At 52.6% G+C, this 20,019-nt stretch overlaps 1 protein-coding gene across 8 annotated transcripts in view; it reads right to left on the bottom strand.

Annotated features, from left to right (window-relative positions):
* LRRK1 (leucine rich repeat kinase 1) overlaps positions 1-20,019 on the bottom strand; it is a 123,985-nt gene that overhangs the window by 25,757 nt on the left and 78,209 nt on the right. For 6 of the 8 annotated variants that reach the window (XM_064569997.1, XM_064569993.1, XM_064569998.1 and 3 more), the window contains 12 exons: positions 18,946-19,022; positions 13,837-13,966; positions 13,134-13,246; positions 12,538-12,752; positions 10,495-10,659; positions 9,814-9,986; positions 8,722-8,935; positions 8,295-8,454; positions 7,614-7,890; positions 4,051-4,222; positions 1,528-1,691; positions 373-512 (listed from right to left, as the gene is read on the bottom strand). In XM_064569997.1, coding sequence (XP_064426067.1) covers positions 373-512; positions 1,528-1,691; positions 4,051-4,222; positions 7,614-7,890; positions 8,295-8,454; positions 8,722-8,935; positions 9,814-9,986; positions 10,495-10,659; positions 12,538-12,752; positions 13,134-13,246; positions 13,837-13,966; positions 18,946-19,022 — 2,000 coding nt within the window. The remainder of the gene's footprint in view (positions 1-372; positions 513-1,527; positions 1,692-4,050; positions 4,223-7,613; positions 7,891-8,294; positions 8,455-8,721; positions 8,936-9,813; positions 9,987-10,494; positions 10,660-12,537; positions 12,753-13,133; positions 13,247-13,836; positions 13,967-18,945; positions 19,023-20,019) is intronic. The other 2 variants (XM_064569996.1, XM_045899524.3) reach the window with 2 other exon arrangements.

Genomic DNA, 20,019 nt, shown 5'->3' with positions numbered 1-20,019 from the left:
GAGTCCCCTCAGATTTCAGCAGTGTCCTCACTGTGTAAACAAGACCCGTGAGAAGCTCACACTGAGGGTCTTCCTGGACCACGTGGGGCACCCAGGGCTTGTCTGTCTTCCCACACACTGTGGGCAGCCCCGAGGCTAAGGCCTGCACACATCCTGTGGGGTCTGGGCCCATGTCTTCCCCGTAGCGCCCAAACCCAGGTCACAGCCGGATGCCCCCAGGGATCGGGATTCTGCCAAAGGGCCAGTAGGACCTCTCTGGTTTCTGTGCGCTGAATCCCAGTGAGACTTCTGCTCCCAAAATAATGAGCCCCGCCCTGATTCGTAAAGAAATGTTAACATGACCAAAGACTTGGTTCAAGAACGTTCTCTTACCGGGAAACCACTGATCAATCAGGGAGTTGACATGGTCTGTGATAAAAGCCATGGCAGAGAAGTCCCTCATTTCTGACTGGCAAATGATTTTTATTCCTCCGCTTTTTTTCTTTTTCCAGTTCACATCTGAGGATTCCACACTGCAACCCAGAAACGAAGAGCCCACTGTGATCTGGCCTTGGAGGGCCCCAGAATGATCTCCTTGCCTCCAGGCTGAGACCCAAGCCCCAGGGACCACCCCACCCCCACCCTTACCCCAGGACCCTGTGCCCAGGCAGGACAGTGAGGGGGACCCCTGTGTTTGTGTACTTGTGTGTGTGACCCTGCCTTGTCCTCCCACCACTTCCCAGCCCTGTGATGTGGACATCACGGGGACTTTGCAGTAAGGGATGCTCAGGCAGGGATCGACCCCTAGGTGTGACCTCAGGGAAGGTTCTTGCCTTCTCTGAACTACAAGATTCTTGTTTGCCAGGTGGCAGCTGTGAGCTTTAAGTGGGTACATCTATATGAAAGTACCAGGCACCAAGAACCGCTCAAGTCAGGCCCTCAAAAGAAGATCCTTTCTCCTTCTCCTTCTCTTCTCATGGAGCTGATGAATATTTTGAAAAATCCAATGTAAATACGAAATAATCTTTTGTGTTTATTAAAGCCGATTAGAAGTCACTTATTAAACCTCTTGAGCTGTCTTTCTCTTTCTCAAAAAAGGAAAGAAACCAGGAAAAGGGAGCTAAGTTATGGATCTTGTTATGTCACGTGGAGGATCCATGGTGTCACCTGGGCCATCGTCATTTAGGACACGGGACAGGGCCAGATGGCAGCAAGGCCCCTGTAGGTGTCACCTAAGTGACCACGGAGGTGCCAGAGGCTTTCACCCGGAGCTCAGTGGCCGCCCACTTCCCTCAAGTCCTGGGCTGTGGTCACCATACCCTCCCTCATCTCTCCTGTCCTGCCAGGGGAGAGGAGGAGCGGGGAGGAGATGAGGGAGCTCTGGACATTTGCAGGGGAGGGTCTCCTATTTCTAGCAGGCTGCCGTGATAAGCCACTCTTGGGAGAACTCTGGACCCCAAGTGGACGGTCTTCCGGAGGAGGCCGCCACGCGGGCTGTTCCCACGGCACCATGGTGACCCCGTCAGGTGCATTCCCGAGTATTCCTACCTGAGGTAGCCCCCATCAAAAGTGACCAGGAGCCCTTCCTGCCAGTAGATGGTCTGATTTCTTTTCACTCTGAATGTACTGCAGCGATTTCTCTGGCTTCCTGTAAAACTATAAATGGTGACTTTCCTGTGTCTGCTTTTAGTATTCTTCCTGTTTTCAAAAAGCTGAAAGACAGAGAAAAGACCCTGCTTAAGTATTCTAGCCTCCTCGCTGGCCCCGGGGCAGAGCTATGAAGAGGCTGGCCTGGCCCCGTCGTGATAAATGACCCCTGTCTTTCCCACCCCCTTCCCCCGCACCACGCATCCTGCTGCCAAATTAAACACTGCATCATCTGGAAGGGTCCCCACGACACCCTGGGAGCACATTTTTCCCAAAGGATTGATACTAGGCTCTTCTTTTTCAAACCTTTTCCCTCCCTGATTTGACAAGCAAAAATTCATGTTAGAAAATGTAGAAATTACGGAAAAATGTACAAAAAAACCCCGAAACAACTTAACACTAAGCAGAGAGACTTTGGTAACTTTTATTCCAGGATTTTTTTTTTTTTTCTGTCTATGTATACATTTGGAAAACAGCTGAAGCCATATTTTCTATTTCTAATTATCTAAATTTCTCATTTTGGATGCTTTTAAAAACTTCACTGTTCTTATGCCATTAAAAACTCATATAAAAGCCATTTTTCTAAAGCTCAATATTTTGTGAAATACAGTGACTTCCCAATCAGATCATTCATTTCTTTGAATATTTAGGTTGTTCCAATCGTTCGCTCCCTCAAATGGGCCAATGAACCATGAAAAGTCACAAAGTGTTCTCTGATTTCGAATGATTTCCTTTGCTCACGTTTTTAGCAGTAGGAGTATTGCGTCAAAGGGTCCGAACTTTTTTAGGATCTGGATATGGACCGAGGAACCGCTTTTGAAACAGTTAGACCATATATGCACTGACCACAGTATGTGAACACGTGAAGCTCCTGGGGCCGGCAATGTGGCTTTAGTCTGCTGATTTGAGAGGTGCGAAGTGGGCAGCATCTCATCTGTTGCTTGAATTTGTATGCGTTTGATTACTCCTGAAACTGAACTCCCTCTCCTCATCTGAATTTCAATGGGACTTTTCCTCTCATTCGGAGGGAGGGATGCTGCCTGGAAGGGCGCCTGCCTCCACGCCCGCTGGGCCCCCCACCCCCCACACGGAGCCCACTTGGGAGCTCAGGCCTCACACGATGACAACCCTGTGTTCTGTGACCTCCCACTTAGAACGCGGCAGGAGGACAGTTCAGAGGGAGGGCAGAGTGACCGAATCAGAACTGTAGACCGGCCAGCTCCTGTACCCACTCTTCCCATCATCAGTGGGCCCCCCAAGCCTTGCAAACAAGTCCCCGCACCCCAGCATGGGCCACAGCAGTTAGATTTTCAGACTCTCATTTTTGTTTTGTTTTTTTTAAACATTTCAGTAAAATGGGAAGATCAAAGAATATCTTTATCTAGCCACGGGGTTGTTAATTCCATAAGGGCCTTTTCATTAGAATGTGGCAAAAATAAACCCATGCTGAATTTAACATCAATTATTCAACAGTCCAAGTTTACGCCAGGGGTGCTCATATTGTAGAGTGGGTCAGAATCCCCCGGAAGGTTTGTGAAAAACAGAGCGCGGGGCTCCATCCTGGAGTTTCTGACAATAGTGGGTGTGGGGTGGGCCCACGGATTTGCATTTCTAACAAGTTCCCAGGTAAGGCTGCTTTTGCTGGTCCAGGAATCCCACTTTGAGAAACACCACTCTAGCCAAATACTATTTTCATGTTACTGTTTTGCATGAAATTAACATTGACAGCCAGGACTCCTTTCAACCCCCCAGGTGAACCCACAAGAAAGGAACTCCTGGGGTCAGGTCTTCATTGCTTCCAGATCAAGTTAAGGATCTACACCTGTGGTTCTCGAGCTTGACTGGACGGTGAAATCACCTGGCAAGCTCTAAAAACTCCCAACGCCCCCAGAAATCCTAATTCAGGTAGCCTGGGCTCTGCCCATGTCTGTTAGAAGCTCCCCAGGGGAGTCTGGTGCACCGCCCGAGTGGCAAAACCACGGTTCTAAAGCCACGGTTCTCCATGTGTGGTCTCTAAACACGTGGCATCACCGGGGACAGTGGTTAGATACGAAAAATGCTGGGTCCCAGTCCAAACCCACTGCATCGGAACCTCTGAGGGGGCCCAGCCATTTCTGTTCTAACAAGCCTTCCAGGGGATTTTTGGTGTGGATTGCTTTACAACCACGGCTCCTAAAACGCGTATTCGGAACCAGCTAGGTGCTGGTCTGGTATTCACAGGATGGCGCAAAGGGGTCTGCCGGCCGACAGAAGAGAAGGCAGCTATGCTCATGCCGGCCTCCGGGGCCTAAGGCAGCAGCTTTGCTGCAGGAAAAGGGGTTTCGGTCAAGATCTTCCAGCAAAGGGCCTCTCCTCGTGAGGGCACGACTCCAGGTGCCCTGAGCGCGCACCGCCCCCCCACACCCAAGCAGAAACTGCGGCTACCTGCAGGTCCATCTCCGCCAGGCTGATCAGCATCCGTGCTATAAACCTTTGCCAGAAGCCGACAGGAACAAAACTCATCTTAAACACTCTCTGAATGGTGTTGGCCTTGGGGTGCCGCATTCCGTGAGTGTCCAGGCCGGGTTTGGATGGAAGGAGGTGTGGCAGAAGGTAGCTGGAACACAACAATGGGGACAGGTAAACAGTGCCACCTGGCCTGGGCCCGCTGCCCCCGGTGCCTTCCCCCTCCTCCGCGGGGCCTTTGGAATTCTACTTTTATGTATTTATTTATTTCTTTAAAGATTTTATTTATTTGACAGAGTGAGAGAGCGGGATCACAAGTAGGCAGCGTGGCAGGCAGAGGGAGAGGGAGAAGCAGGCTCCCTACTGAGCAGGGAGCCCGATGCCGGACTTGATCCCAGGACCCTGAGCTGAAGGCAGACATTTAACTGACCGAACCACCCAGGCGCCCCTGGAATTCTACTTTTAGAAAGACAGAGTAGTTTCTGGGTTTGAGAATAAATGCTCCAAGAGGAAACGAAGATGGGGACAGCAAAGATACCTCTCAAGGAAGGCCTCTAGGACAGCGACTAGAATATGCTAAAGGAAGACATGAAAACGTCTGTGGTCATAAACACATCAGACCTAGTAAATCTCGGTTCGCTCTCTGTGATCGGGGCTGTGACCGGGGAATCGCTTAAAAGTAACTGGATGGTGAAGGAAACGCAAATACAGCTGTAGGGTTCCGAACACCAGGAGTCATGTTTCTGGCCTTCGAAGCTATTTATTGTTCTTGGACGGTTGAGACAACCCCAACGCCTTAAAAGTCAGAATGAGGCTGTTTGTGCACGGAGGGATGTTTTATGAGGGCGCTCTTGCTCATCCTAAAAGTGCTGAGTCACCGAGTCAGCTGAGAGCAGCCGAAGCTGAGGAGGCCCCTCCAAGAGTGCGCCTGAAAATCAGCATCTTCTGTGTGCATGGAGCTGCCGGGCAGGCACAGGGCAGCTCTCCGGTGGGCCCTTTTCTGAACAAAGGCCGTGCCTTCAGCTCCCCTGAGGCTTTTAAAATACATCAGTTTAGCTCCAATAAAATGTCATTAGAACGTTCTGGAAGAGACCCCTGAAAATACCGCAGAAGCGTCCATCCCGGCTCTGTGTCTTCAGCACACGGTGTAACCTTGTGCAGATCCTGCTTCCTGACATGGGAAGAGAAAGGACTCCCAAAGGGTTGGTGGACGGGAGGCCCCGAGGGGGCAGGCCAGTGACGTTTTAGGTCCTTTTCAGCCACTTCAGATCTGGGGTAAGAGGAACTGCTCAATCACCCCAGCTAGAGGGTCCTCCTTCCACCCCAGGCCTTTACCCAGGGCTGATTTATTCCTTCATGTTCTGCAAAGTCCTTGTTGACTATGTGTTCCGTGTCCCTCCCCGATCTGGAGGCCCTCGTCAGTGCCTTGCAGTGATTTATTCGGCTTCTTCTGCCCACACCACACTCAGCTTGGAGCTTACACTGGCCAGGTCCTGCAGCTTCCCGCTCTCCTTGTAGGTGCTGAGTGAGGGGAGGGAGCGGGCTCTGCGCCCAGGTGCCCCAGCAGGCTGCTCGGTGCACACACAGCAGGTGCTCAATACTGCCAAGGGTAGAGCCCACTCCGAAGCCCCCCAGGGAAAGGAGGAGATTCAAACTGACTGGCAACAGAAGCTCTTCTCAAGACCACTGACACCTGCTAACCTGCTGGAAAGCAATCACTCGTGGCGAAAGGCTGAACCAGGGGGATGACCAGAGAGTCAGCAAGATGGGGATTAAAGAGGTGCATTCTTCCCGGGTCTGCTGAACAAAACCTGGGGTGGGGGGCACCTCGTCTATACCGAGGAGCTGGCTCATGCTACACCACCTTGACTGTCTCAGTGGGGTAGGAGTGCTCAGAGATGCTGAGCAGCTTTGTTAGCCAAATACAAGTTCATGTGCAAGGAGATGGAACTTGCCCAGGGCACAAAGGAACCATTATGCCCGTGCTGAAATGGAAAATGCCCCGACATTCGCGACATCGTATGGAACCAGATGTGAATGACTTTGAGTACTTAACACAAAGTAAGAGTAATAATAATAATGCTGATAACACCTGATATCTTTGGGGCTTTTTTTTTTTTTAAGATTTATTTCAGAGAGAGAGAACAAGTGTGCACGTGTGGGTGCACAAGCAGGGGGATGGGCAGAGGGAGAGGGAGAGAGAGAATCTCAAGCAGACCCTGTGCTGAGCGAGAAGCCCGAAGTGGGGCTTGATCTCAAGACCCTGACATCATGACCTGAGCTGCGATCAAGAGTCAGACGCTTAACCGACTGAGCCATCCAGGTGCCCCATCTTTGGAGCTTTTAAGTGCAAGAGACACTTTTCATACTTTACATGTATTATCTGATTTAATCCTCACAATAATTATAATACTAGTCAGTAACAGTATTGTTCCCATTGTACAGATGAGACAAGAAAGGCAGCTGGGATTCATACTCAGGCATTCTGGCTCTGTGGTCTCACCCGCTGTACTATAAGCCTCCCAGAAGACTCGGCCGTGACCTGGCTGATTTCATGGTTCAACTGGTCATACATGTGTGTATTATAACCGGCTTGCTTTTACTGAGTGCTGGTAACCCCTCATTCCTCTACCCTGTCAATAAAATAACTGGAAAATTGTCCCATTTTGGCAATGCGGTCAACTCAGAGGCTGCCTCACTTTCCATGGACCAAAGTCAAGGATACCCCTAGGTCATGGTATGAGGGATCATGCGGACTTTCAATCCCTCTTTGGGGTTTCTCCTTTTAGGACTCACTCATGGCTCCCAGGGGGCTGGAGTGACAAGAAGCCCTCTCCCATAGTTACAAGATCTAGCAGAAATCTGGGTGGTGCCTCTGGCACAGTGGCCCAGGTCTGGCTCCCAGTCTATGCACGTGGAGTCTCTGGGCTGGCCATACAGGGTCCGGGCCAGCTTCCCAGAAGTCTCCAATGGGCATGTCCCAGAGCTCTAGGACTGGGGGCGGGTGGTGACACAGTCTATGGTAGGTGCGTGGAAAAGGTCTGCGGATTTGGGGTCCTGGCTACTGCCTCGTGGGCAACATCAGCATCAGACCCAGGAAGCGGCTGAAACTGGAATTAGGGCACAGAGGCCTTACATGCCCAGCTGCATCGGACCCACGTGCACCCCCCCCCAACCCCTGCCCTCCCCCCCCGCCTCATTCTGAAGCCAGGCCGTGTAATTAGCATGTGCATCCTTGTCACTTACCCCATTTGCATTTACCAAATAACCAAGCCATCCACCCTCTAAAACATGAACCCCACCCCCCCAAGATATTTCTAATGCCCTTCTTGCATGTTTTCCTGCATTTTTTTTTTCAGTGACTGCGTTTCTTTGAACCCCCCGAAAAGAGATACCCATGGCACAGGAAGGAGCCGCCAGCCCAGGCAGGCAGGCCATCCCCACGGCCCGGGCCTGGAGCTCTTGCAAGCCACCAGTGACCCTGGTCTCCCCTCCTTCCTCCTGCATGCAGCGTGAGCAGCCCAGCCCGGCCGTGGCCTCACCTGTCGTTGGCCACAGGCAGGGCGATCTCAAACTTGGCCAGGAACTGGAAATACTGCTCCTCCGTCTGCTGCGTGAAGCCCGTCCCCACCAGCAGCATCCTGAGGTCCTCTGCCCGGATCACCCCATTCTTGGCCACTGACCGCGAGCCCTTGATGTTGAAGATCCTCTGCAGACATTCGGACAACCAAATGGGGTCAAGGAAGTAGAGGTTCCTCAGGCCGTGGCTGGTGTCCGGGAAGTGCAGCAGGGTACCGGTTTCTATGAGGAAGCTGATGGCTGCCCAGGGAAGGGGAGGACGAAGCAGCATCAGACAAAGGGTGACAGGGACTCTGGGGTGACCTAGTCCCATGTTCTTCTTAGGAAGCAAGCAATGCTCCCAGCACCCAGGGCCCTTTTGACGGCTCTGCTGCCCAGTCCCGGGTTCCCTAGCAGCACCCTGTAACTCTTGCCAATGCGCTGACCTGACGGCCAGCCAGGGGGCTCCAGTCCGCCCATCTCCAGCATTCGCGGACCCCATCTCTGCAAATGTGCCTACTCATTGAATCTGTGACCCCCCCCCACATCACAACCACCCAGAGTGCTCTGACGGTCATTTGCAGACAGGCGCAGAGCGGTGAGAAATGGGACTCACCCCCCCTTCCCGGGGGCCCTCGTCCCGCCCTCCCGGGCTGCCCACTCACCGGACTGCAGGTCCTCGTAGTCTTTGATGTCGTTGTTGGCCATCTGCTCCACCAGCTGCCCCAGCTGCCTGTCCGTCAGGTACTGCACGTCGTCGTTCAGGCTGCGGCGCTGCTGCTCGGTCAGCACGGCCTCCTGGAGGCTCAGGTAGCTCCTGGGGATCTGGGGGGACAGGTGGGCTGGCTGGGCCCCCACAGGTGGCAAGGCACACCCCACCCACCCAGCCCTGCCTGCTGCCCCCCACTCTCCGGAGGCCTGAGTACGTGAGCGTCTCCTCTCACCCCCGCCCCATCCCCGGCCTCCCCCCGGCCCGGTCCCCAAACTGCTCACGTGGGGACCACTGAGCCTGAGCACACGGCATATGTGTTGGGACTCCTGGCGGAAAGAGAGCGGGCCCCCCTGGTTGCAGCCGGAGCCTGAGGTACGCACCAGCCTCCCCGCAAGTCTCTGACAGCCGATGGTGCTGCCCACGTCCTTCATGTTGCACGTGACGTGGAAAATCAGCTGCCGCAGCCCCTCCTGACCTTCCAGACTCTTACAGGAGAGCTCGCTGTGAGTGCAAAACAGAACGTGATCACTCATCACACCGCTTCTCTCTGACGAGCGCTGTAGCATCTCTGTGTCCCAGGTTTTGTCCCTAATGCTGGCAAGTTAAAAGAACCCGTGAAAGGTGAACGCAGAGACATGTATTAAGGTCTCACGTGGTGCAGAGCTCTGTGCGGGGAGCGATGCAGTATGTGTCCTGAGCGCGCCCATTTTACAGAGGAGGCATGTGAGGCCCGAAGGTGCAAGGTGACCCCCAAGGACACAAGCTGGAAAGGAGCAGACTCGGGTTGGACCCAGGTCTGGCCCAGAGCCAGTGCCCCTGCTGTTACAGGCCTCAGGGGTGTTCTCAAGGGCACACGAAGAATTTCTGAAATTCTGCATCAGGATCAGCCAGATCCTGCATTCTGAGGCAGGCAGAAGTGTCCCCAGGCTGATCCCTGCACCGAGGTCTGTGGCACTCCACCCAGAGGGGGGGAACCCAAGAGCCCCCAGCACAGTGTAGCAACCCATGCTTGATTCCTAAGAGAGAAGCCTTACTTAACTTGCTGAGCTCCTTCCATCATCTGTGAAGTGGGCACAACCCACGGGGCTGTCGTGAGTCCCAGGACAGGAGGTGAGAGAAGCAACAAGCCCAGGGCCCCGGTCCTGCTGCCACTGGCCCGGACCACTCAGACCCAGTGTGAGGACCAGGACCATGCCGGGGGTCTGTGATTGGTCGGAGATCAGCAAATGTGACAGGGAGTACACGAGTTTCCATCTCCTGGTCCCAAGGGGGCCGTGCATGCTCAGCACTGGCCACAGGGGAGGAGGGGACCCACACACCCGGAGAGGGTGTGTCCAGGCTCTGCCCTGCCAGTCCTCTGGCTCAGCAGCCCCCTGCAGGCAGACCCCAGCGTCCCCGGGCAGACGGACAAGCGAGGTAGCCGGAGCCTCAGCCCCAGCGGGGCACCAGGTACCAGAGAGCAGGACACTCACTGCAAGTGTTTGAAGCTGATGTCCGGGAAGCCGGTGGCCCGGGACCCAGAGGGCGAGCGGCAGAGTGCCAGCACGTAGGCGCGCAATGTTGCGATTCTCTCCACTCGGAATTTGGTTTCGATTAAGTCCAGGTGCGTTCCGACCACCAGCACCACCGAGTTTGGGGCCTTGGCCTGCCGGAGAGAGCCCCACAGCTGAGCATCGGCTCCCTTCACTCCAAGAAGGGACTGGGAAGCGGCTCCCAGGAAACCCCGAGGGCATGTTGTGCATAGAGGGGTTCCGGGAGGCACCCCAGAAGGGCTGGATTTCCCATCCCTTCAGCCAGTGCATCAGCTACCTGTGACCTGGCCTGCATCCAGCCTCTTATCATCTTTACTTGTGAGAGGGGAGCTCTGTCTTCCTCTTGGGCCCAAGAGTTGTGGGGGGAGGGGCTGGCTCTTAAATTTAAGGTACAAGGAAATTAGGAGAGCTCGGACAACCATCTGGCCGAGGAGGGTTTTAAGCGCTCCACGGTGACCTATGCTTCGGGGGTCCTCTGGACGCCCGCCAAGATGCCCAGTGTTCCTCCCTGACTGTTTCCCTTGTTTTTCCTCAGTAAAGGGGGATGCTTCAGAGAAGAGGCGCCCCCCATCCCCCGTGATGCTCTGAGGCCTGGGAGCTGCAGGGCTGGCGTCTCCTCACCTCGATGTTGAGCAGCCAGAACTGGAGGTTGGCCACAGCCTCCTCCCCCAGCGCCAGGTTCCAGACCACCACATACAGGGCCTTGTCTGTGAAGAAGCACTGGTTGACGGTGGCCATGCTCGCGGGGCCGCCGATGTCCCAGACGGTGAATTCCACAGACTCCACCTGCTTGAGCAACAGGGGCAACGACAGGAGGCATTTAGGGACCACGGTTGCAGCGGAAGAGCTTGGCCCGTCCTGCCGTTGGTCTCGGGAATCAAGGAACCCAAGAGAGGGAAAGGGGCCCAGCAGTGCGGAGGTGGGACTTCTGGAAGCTTCTATCTACTGCTCACAGAGCAGGGGGCCGGGCCCTGGACGGCGGGCTCCCGGGGGGCTGGGGTGTTTGCGTCCACCTGTGTCTGCAGAACATTGGGGACACGGCCCTGCCTCTGCTGCAGACGGTTAGACCTCCCGCTGGAGGGGGCCCCGGGGCTGACGCCAGAGCTCATGCCAAGGCTTAACCTCCATCCGTGGGAGGCCGCGGCCCAGGAGACGGGCCTCCGCACTTGTGTAGGCTGGAGGGCGGCGCCCACCAAGGATGATGGGAAGCCGCCCCGACGTGGGAATCAACACAAAAGATTAGCTGTTTGCGGGGAAAGGCTGTGTAAACGGTGGTTTCTCCATGGTCCTATGAGCTAAGAGTCTGGCCCGAGCAGCCAAGACTGCAGCTTTCTGCAGCAAAGGATTGTTTCTGAGATGTTGCACGTTGGCTGCCGAGATGAGGCGTGCTGACCTGCTTTTGCAAGGGAGTGAAAATGGACAGCCATTCTAAACTGGCTGAGGGCCCAGACACACGGGCAGGGATGGGGCTCCGCGTTCGAGAGATCAGGTGGTGGTTGTCCTTCGACAAAGGAGGGGAAATTAGAATGCTGGCCAAAAGGAAGTGGGGGCCAAAGGACAAGAAAGATGGAAACAGCAATTCACCCCTCAGAGCTCGGACCATCGTTTGCTAAAGACCAGCTGGAAGAAAGTGATACTGAGTAACTGCTTTAAAAAACAAAACAAAAAACCAGGAGAGAATCCAGAGATTCTGGGTGACTTTAGAGAGCTCCTGGACACGAGTTAGTGAGATTCACTCCTGGGGTGTTCTGGGGTGGTGGTGGTTCTGCCGGTATTAGGTATTTGACTGTCCTGGATTCATTCAGAACTCACTCTGAGGCGGGACTCTGTACAGGACCAGTTTCCGAGTCTGTTAAAATATACAGCTTAAATGCCTCATGACCCAAACTGGAATGCCCAACTTGGAAAGTGATTTTTTGTAAAAGACTTTGCAAGGAAACCGGTCTCTAGTTGGCCCTGTGCTGGGGGCTGTAGGGGGACATCGTGCAGCCTCTTCCCTGAGCGTTCCTTCCCTGAGCTGGGAGAAACAGCTAAGGGCCTATCCCTCCAACTCTTCTGCAGGCCCTTTCCTCTGATTCCAGGGCAAGACAATGTTCATTTTCCTTCGTCTCATACTGAACAGAATACAAGATGATTAAGAGTTGCCAAAGGATTCGTTTTAAGTAGGGGCTCAAGAACTCGACTTTTCAGAACTTGGGGTGAAAGCAGGTGTCAGGGAGGCCAGCGCATTCATTCCAGGAGTGCTCTCTCAGCCTCCCCATCAGGGGCAGGTGCTGCTGTGTCTCACTGCCTAGAGTAGCAGTTTGCTCTCAGCTCTGGGGGGCAGCTACTCCGGACCATTTGAAATGCCATCCTTAGGGCCAGGAGTGGAAAGGCCTGGCCACTGCTGTCTTTAGAAGTTCATCAGAGAAATCTAATGGACAGCCAAGATTAAGAACCACTGGCCCGAAGCCTCAACTTAACTATAACAGAACAACCACTAGGTCATGTTAAGAAATTATTAAGAAATTATTCACTGCCCTTGGCAGGAGAGGCCCTTGTAAATATTCTGGGCCTCAGACAGCAGGCTGTGAAAATCCCAGGCTCTCTGGAGAGGAGAAAGAAGGGGCCCGGGGAAGCTCCCTCCCACCCCTGGGGGGACTCTGCACGCCGACCATCCTTGACCTTGGCTCTCGAGCCAGCTGGCCTCTGGAGCTCCCACTTGGTGGTCCTGATGGTGGCCTCGCTGTGCACCACCTGGGGGGCCCTCCCCGTCTGTAAGATCTCCAGGAGGGTGGACTTGCCCTGGCGCGGAGGACCCACGATGATCATCTTCATCAGCTTGCACTTCTCTGCTTTCCGCAGCTGAGCGCGCAGGTAAGACAACATTGCTTTGGGGCCTACGCAAAATCACAGAGCGGGGAAGGTAGATGCTGCTGACATGCGGGCGAGAACATGCTCACAGCTCTTGGGAAACAAAAATCCTGTCTTGAAGGAACACTTTCTGTGTGTTCTAATGGGGGGAAGTGGAGAAGGCGATTGGGTCGGATGGAGGGGGGGATGTTGCGGTCATAAATACCCCAAAAGTGAAGTCCAAAAGTCAAGGGCCTAAAGACAATATCCTTCCTGCCCAGAGAATCATAGATAGTTTTATCGTATGGTTAATTGCAATACAGTGGTACCCAGCCACGGGAGCCCAAGCTGCTTCCAGCCCAGGTCCTTAATGACCGGACTTGAGTCCTCTTTCCCCAGGGGAGGGGGGAGTGCCTCAGAAGCCCTACCTTCTTTTTTGATCTCTGTGGGCACGTTGCTGATGTTCAGGTCTTCAATGTCCAACTGCCAGAGATTGCTCAGCTGCCCCAGCTCAGGAGGGAGCTCTCGGAGGCCAGGATTGCTGAGGGCACACGTACACCATGGGAGGACACCGTGGGAGGACACACGCACACACACCCCCACACCCACACACGCAGCAACCTCGCAGCCTGGCAGCCTCTGAGTCCTGCACCCAACCCCAACATTTCGGGCTTTGCTTTTGAGCGTTCTATTTAGACAATAACTCCAAAGCCTTTCTCGCTAGAAAGCCAGCTCTGTCTTCTGCAGATCCCTGTGGCTTAGAACTAGATTTCCTTCCTCAACGTCCTCAGCTCTTCTATTTATTACGATGCCATAAAGATTATCAGTGTCTCTTCTCAAAAAGGCAACGCAATGGAATTATTTGATATTTTCATTGTTTCGCACGCTGCACCCCCTCCGCGGCGCCTGGTGGCAGGTTTTCAGTAAATGGAAGGATGACTGACTGAGCAGTTCTCACGGCCCCTGCCTTCCCCTCGCCCACCTCTTTGACTAAGCCCTGTTCTGCAAGTCCCCCTGCTGCCTCCCGGTACATAGATGGCTTCTTCCCCCAACCCCCTTCCCCAGCAGTGTCTGGGTCCTCAGATGGGTTACAGAGGACACTCTGCCTCCCTGCGCTGGCTGGGTACTCACTTTCCCAGGTAGAGCTCCGATAAACTCTTCAGGAGGCAAACCGAGGGAGGGACGGCATCCAGGTGATTGTCATTCAGACAAAGGACTTCCAAAGACTCACTTAGGAAGGCCGGAAATTCCAGCACCCCTGCTGCGAAGAAATGGCAAAGCAGACTGGATGTTTGCAGATGATTCTGGACCATCCCAGCATGCAGGTCAGCCGGGTGGACCTGCGGGCGCAACCTCCAGAGGGCATTTTGGCAAGTCGCCCCGAATAAGGTGCTCATCTTCCTGACCGAGGGATTCTAATTCTAGGGGATGGCCCTACAGACATCCGTGCACGTGTGTGGCAAGGATGTGAGGGCAGGACACTCCATGGCACACTGTTTGTAACAGCCAAAACAGAAGACAGCCTACCGGGAGGTGGCTGATGAGTAACGAGAGAATATACAATTATTGCAAAGCATGGGGCAGGTCTACATGTGCGGGTATGAAGTGATACTCAAGAGCTACTGGTGGGGGGCACCTGGGTGGCTCAGTTGGTTAAGCGACTGCCTTCAGCTCAGGTCATGATCCCAGAGTCCTGGGATCGAGTCCTGCATCGGGCTCCCTGCTCTGCGGGGAGACTGCTTCTCCCTCTCCCACTCCCCCTGCTTGTGTTCCCTCTCTTGCTGTGTCTCTCTTTGTCAAATAAATAAAATCTTTAAAAAAAAAAAAAAAGAGCTATTGGTGAACTGAAAACGTGGGTGTGCGGGCATGTGAGCAAACACACACCCCGTGCATTTATGTGTGTATGTTTCACGTACATGCGCCGTAACGCACATAGATGCTCTGCGATGCTCTTTGTGTTTAGGCCACACATGCACACAGGTACATGGTGTTATAGACATGCACACACATCACACGTATGTGTGCATGTTACATGCTGTTCCAGGCATGTGAACACACAGGCGCCCAGGCACGGACATGTATGTTAGACACAAACATAATGATTACTACAGACGCATCAAATTCCACCGTCGTCTCTGGGGAAGGGAATTACTAGGAGGCTGGATATTCATTCCACACCATTTGCCACTGCTCAAAAATTCTGTTTACTGGGGACCTGCCTTCTTCAATTAAAAGAAAGCCAGTCTATTAACAAATAATACAATGGGCTCGGTTTTCAGGCTGCCTGAGATGCCACCCTCTGAAAGCCAGCCAACTCTCTGGTATTTAAGCGACTTAGTTAATGAGGCTAATTATGAGATTCCCATTAAGATCATGTTGTATGTGTTCCTTCCTCGGGCACCGGAGTGTGGGAGCTGAGAGCGACTGGGGTTGGGAGCTTGGACTCGCGCACTGATGGGGATCAGAGGCTTAGGTTTCAGCACAATCTTCGAAGTGCCTTATCCTCCCTGGTAAGGCAGGGAGTGGTGGGGGGGTGGGAAGGGGCAGGACTCCACGCCTGCAAGGGTCCCTTTCAGCTCCAGCTCCCAGAACTCAAGATAAAAGATGGCCCCAAAGCCCTCTCCTCTGGCCCTCTGCCAGCCCAGCGAGATAGAGAAGCCAGGATTCTCTTGTTGGGCTGAAGTGACTTTCCTGCCCTTGATCACAACTTTCTCCCTTTGCTCTGGCTCTTCTCCACACGTGTCGCCCGCGGTATCGATGGTAATGGGGTAACCTAGGATCAGAGAATGTTCTGGGAGAGACGATAACGGAATCCCGAAATCGGAGCCCGGAAAACCAGCCTAGCGGGTCCCCATGGGAAGAGGACTCAGGGCAGTACCTCCTTCAGTGTAATGAAGGTGCAATAGACTTTTAAAGACGGCTTTGAACGTGAGGAAAATGCTCAAAAGGACTTTTTCCCCCCCCCAGTGAAAAAGAATGATTCACTTTAGCCTGCCCCGGCACACACTGAAAGAACATGCACGGGAAGAAAGAAAGGCTCACTTTCTTCCCTGAGAACACATTCAGAACACCTGGCCTCTGTGCCTTCTGATTTTCAAGTCGTACCTCGGTGTTTATGAAGCCTAAGTAACGGGCGGACGGAATAAGGAACTACCACGGGGAACAGAAGCAGCACCTGTCACAGAGCTCCTGGCCCCGTGCAGAAGCGGGTCTGGGAGAGCACAGCGCCAGGTATTTATGAACTGTAATTATGCCTAGAGTTATTTATGACTCTGCTGGTCTGAGTTTTACCGTAAAAACGGCTGTCCAAATTATTTTTGGACGAGGCCGCCGCACAAATAGGACTACTTGAATGTACATAAATCTCCTTGGAATTTTACTATCCATCTGCAAACAAGTTAGCTTTTATAGATAATTCCTTACCGGAGGATCAACAGCCCCCAGAGAATAACCTCCCCTCCCCCGCCCCCCCCCCCCCGGAAGAATTTTCAACCGGGTCTCCTTCTTTTCATCCAGGGGTGGGCCTCAACATTCGGGACGAAATTAGCAAACTCAAGAGGCCTTTGTCATGTGCCAAAGCCACCGTCCACCTCTGCCAGGGAAACTTCCAAGGGGTGTGGCCTCCTCACCTCGCTCTCCAGCCGGGCTCCTGCGGGCCACCAGCAAAACCGTTTTCCAGAACATTAGTACACGCTCCTGTTGTGTTTTTTGTGGCATGCCTTTGGCCTTGTACTCTGATGGCTCCACAGGGAGTGTCTGGTCCCACTGAGTGTTGGGCCCTACCTCCTCATGCCCTTCTGCATTTCTAAACTGGAGACACATTTCTAATCCACTCAAATGGACGAGGCTCAACCCACAGCAATAGAAGCCTGACCGAGGTCTATCCCAGCTACACTTTTCAAGGGTATTACACCGTTTTGGCATCAATGAGAAGAAAGTGTTTGTCCTTCCTTCCAAGTGAAATCCCCATGTCTGGACTCAATTTCCAAAGTCCTAAAGGCCCCGCATTTCAAAAAGGATGAGTTATGAAATTCCTCATTGTGCAGCCCCATTAGTGTGGTTCGGGGCCTTCTCATTTGTTTCTGGGCCATTTGGACTTCCTTTTCTGCAAACTGTTTATATCCTTTGCCCTCCCCTATTTTTTTTTCCAACTGAGTTATCCTTTTCAAAAAATTAATTTGTAGGGCGCCTGGGTGGCTCAGTTGGTTAAGCGACTGCCTTCGGCTCAGGTCATGATCCTGGAGTCCCTGGATCGAGTCCCGCATCGGGCTCCCTGCTCGGCGGGGAGTCTGCTTCTCCCTCTGACCCTCCCCCCTCTCATGTGCTCTCTGTCTCTCTCATTCTCTCTGTCTCAAATAAATAAATAAAATCTTTAAAAAAAAATTAATTTGTAAGCAGCCTTTGTATATTAGGGAGTTAAGCCAATTTATGTCGCAATGATTTGCGTTGAAAATATTTCTTCTCAGTCTGTTTGCATTATGACTTGGTTTATGATGCTTTTTACTGAACAAAGCTTTTCAATTTTTACAAAGCCCAAGGTTTTGGTCTTTTTCTAGTGACTTCTGGATTTCCCACCTAGTTTTTAAAGGACTTCTCCATCCACAAATTTTACCTATATTCTCTTAAATGTTTATAGTTTTCTTTTTCTTTAATGTTTAAAAATCTGAAATCCACATGGAAATTTTTGTAGTAGATGTAAGGTAGGGAATCCAGTGTTGTGATTTTCCCCTTCCAACTGGACAGGCAGGTATAACACAGTATTTATTAAAACAACAGAACATGTTTCCCCCACTAAATTGAAATGCCACCTTGTCATATGCTAAATTCCTATTATTTACTTAGGTCTGTTCCACTGATGACATGTTACTTTTTTAATCACATGTGAACACACACACTCACACATGACTGATGCATACGTATGTGTGTATATACACATACCAGTTCATTAAGAAGTGTAACAGATGGACAGACTATTTAGGTCATCTCCTGCAAATGTGTCCTGGCCTCTGGCATTTCTCGTCCCCATCTTACACCATCTGTACTAAAAGAGCACCTGCCAACATAAACTGAGCCAAAGAAGAAAGTTATGTTACATTGAGAATGACCTAAATATTGGTTCCTGTTCTCCGGGACAGCATCCTGAGGGATATTTGTGGGAGCATAGCTGGCTTTAGAAATCTTTGCTTTCAGGTTAAAAAAGAGGGCTGGCTGAGGAGCTCAAGGGACAGGTCCACACCTTACCCCCATACCTCCCGGAAAATGATGAATGAGAAGAACTTGTTTTCCTGGAATGCTGTCTGCTGAGCTGGCTTGGTTGTAGACCCAGTAAGAACACTCTAGGAACAGTTCTGTTTCTGATGAGTTTGGGCGAAAACAGAATCTCAGGCTGGCCAGGGCAGTGGGGCTATGCTCCCATGTGGTCTTCGTCAGACGCTATATATTGTGGCCATGAAGACCTCACGGTGCTACCCTTCCCAACCTCGGGGCTGGGGTCCCTCAGTGCTGGGCTGAAACCTGGTTCTGTCGCCGAGCAGCCACGTGACCTGGGCAAGTCAGTCAGTCAGTCCCTGTGCTGTGGACTGAATTGTGCCCGCCCCCCCTTATACGTCAAAGCCCTAGCCCCCAACGTGATGATATTTGGAGTTGGAGCCTTTGGGAGGTAATCAGGTTTAGATGAGGTCATGAAGGTAGGGTCCCCATGAGGGGGGATTAGTGCCCTTATAAGAAGAGATACCAGAGAGCTTGCTCTGTCTGTCCGTCTCTCTCTCTCTGAGAAAACAGCAAGAAGACCCTCACAAGGAGCCTGACCTCAGACTTCCAGCCTCCAGAACTGTGAGAGCATACATTTCTATTCTCTCAGCCGCCCAGGCTGTGGTGCTTTGTTATGGGAGCCTGAGCTGACTGCAACCCCGTGGGAGCCTCCGCTTCCTCACCTGCAGAGTGGGGAACCCCAAGCCATACCCCATTCCGTAAGCCTTACAGAAAGGCGCTAACAGGTGTACCATCTCTAGGGCGGTGCTCACTCACGGCAGAACCATCCACACCATAGCTACCAGTCTCATTGGATGGCAAGCAGGAAAGAGGGTTTCGGGATACCTGCAGGCCACACCTGCCTGATGAGCAAGGGGCACAGTGCGCGCCCAGGTTTCTCGGGGAAAGCCCCGTGTAAGGGCGTCCCCTGGTGGTGGAGCAGAGAACTGCCCGCCCGGTGGTCTCATCTGCCCCCAGGGACTCACACACCTGTCTCGGTCCCAGGACGCTGGCGCCCTCTGGTGGTGAAAAAGGAAATACGCTTTGTTTTCAGTCCGTCTTCATTTCTGCAGGGGCCAAAAAAAAAAAATCAGATTTTGAGGAGAGCATGACAATTTTTGCTGTGACACTATAATGCCGAGCCATGCGGAGATAAGGGAGAACATTCCATCAGCAGGGTGTTGGGGCCCCCTGCAGCTACTAGGTAAGCACCCACACTGCTTAAGCTCAGCATGACCAATGGTGATTTCGATTCTTGAGCTTTTCCATTTCAGGCAGGTGTGAGCATTTCTGTGCCTGGCAAGATGGCCCATTCCAGCAGCTGTTCCATATCACACACTCTCACTGGGGTGGGGGGATTCTCTTTCGGGGATCAAGTCCTGCTAAGAAGTGGGTGGGCTTCAGCAAGTGAAATAGGGAGGCTGGTCTCCAGGACCCCAGGGGCCAGCTGTGCTCATCCCCACATTTTCATCTTTTATTAGAAGTCTTTGGGAGTGATTTTTATTCAATGGATGTGCATTTGGTGAGTGGCTGGCCAAAACTTTGGAAAAGAATGACAGGTTAGGCGTGAGAAGATCCTCCAGGAGCCTTTAAAATTTAGAAATGGGAGGATGCTGTTATGGGTGAATTGTGCCCCCCACCTTCCAATTTATGTTTCGAAGTCCTTTTTTTTTTTTTTTTTTAAAGATGTTTTTATTTATTTATTTGACAGAGAGAGAGAGAGCACACAAGCTGGGGGAGTGGGAGAGGGAGAAGCAGACTCCCTGCTGAGCAGGGAGCCAGATGTGGGGCTCGATCCCAGGATGCTGGGATTGTGACCTGAGCCCAAGGCAGACGCTTAACTAACTGAGCCACCCAGGCGCCCCTATGTTTTGAAGTCCTAACCCCCAGGACCTCCGAATGTGACTATAATTGGAGGTAAGGTCTTTAAAGAGGTAAACAAGTTAAAATGAGGTCATATGAGTGGACTCTAATCCAATCTGACTGGTGTCCTTCTAAGAAGAGATTCAGACACAGGTATGCACAGAGGGAAGATCATGTGAGACACAGGGAAGAGGGGGTTCT

Source organism: Mirounga angustirostris, unplaced genomic scaffold (assembly GCF_029215605.1).
Source record: "Mirounga angustirostris isolate CCGP_5_RB_7025 unplaced genomic scaffold, mMirAng1.0.hap1 SCAF_9, whole genome shotgun sequence".
In the NCBI taxonomy this organism is placed as follows: Eukaryota; Metazoa; Chordata; class Mammalia; order Carnivora; family Phocidae; genus Mirounga; species Mirounga angustirostris.
Note: the sequence above shows the minus strand (reverse complement) of the source record. Positions and strands in the feature narration are given on the sequence as shown.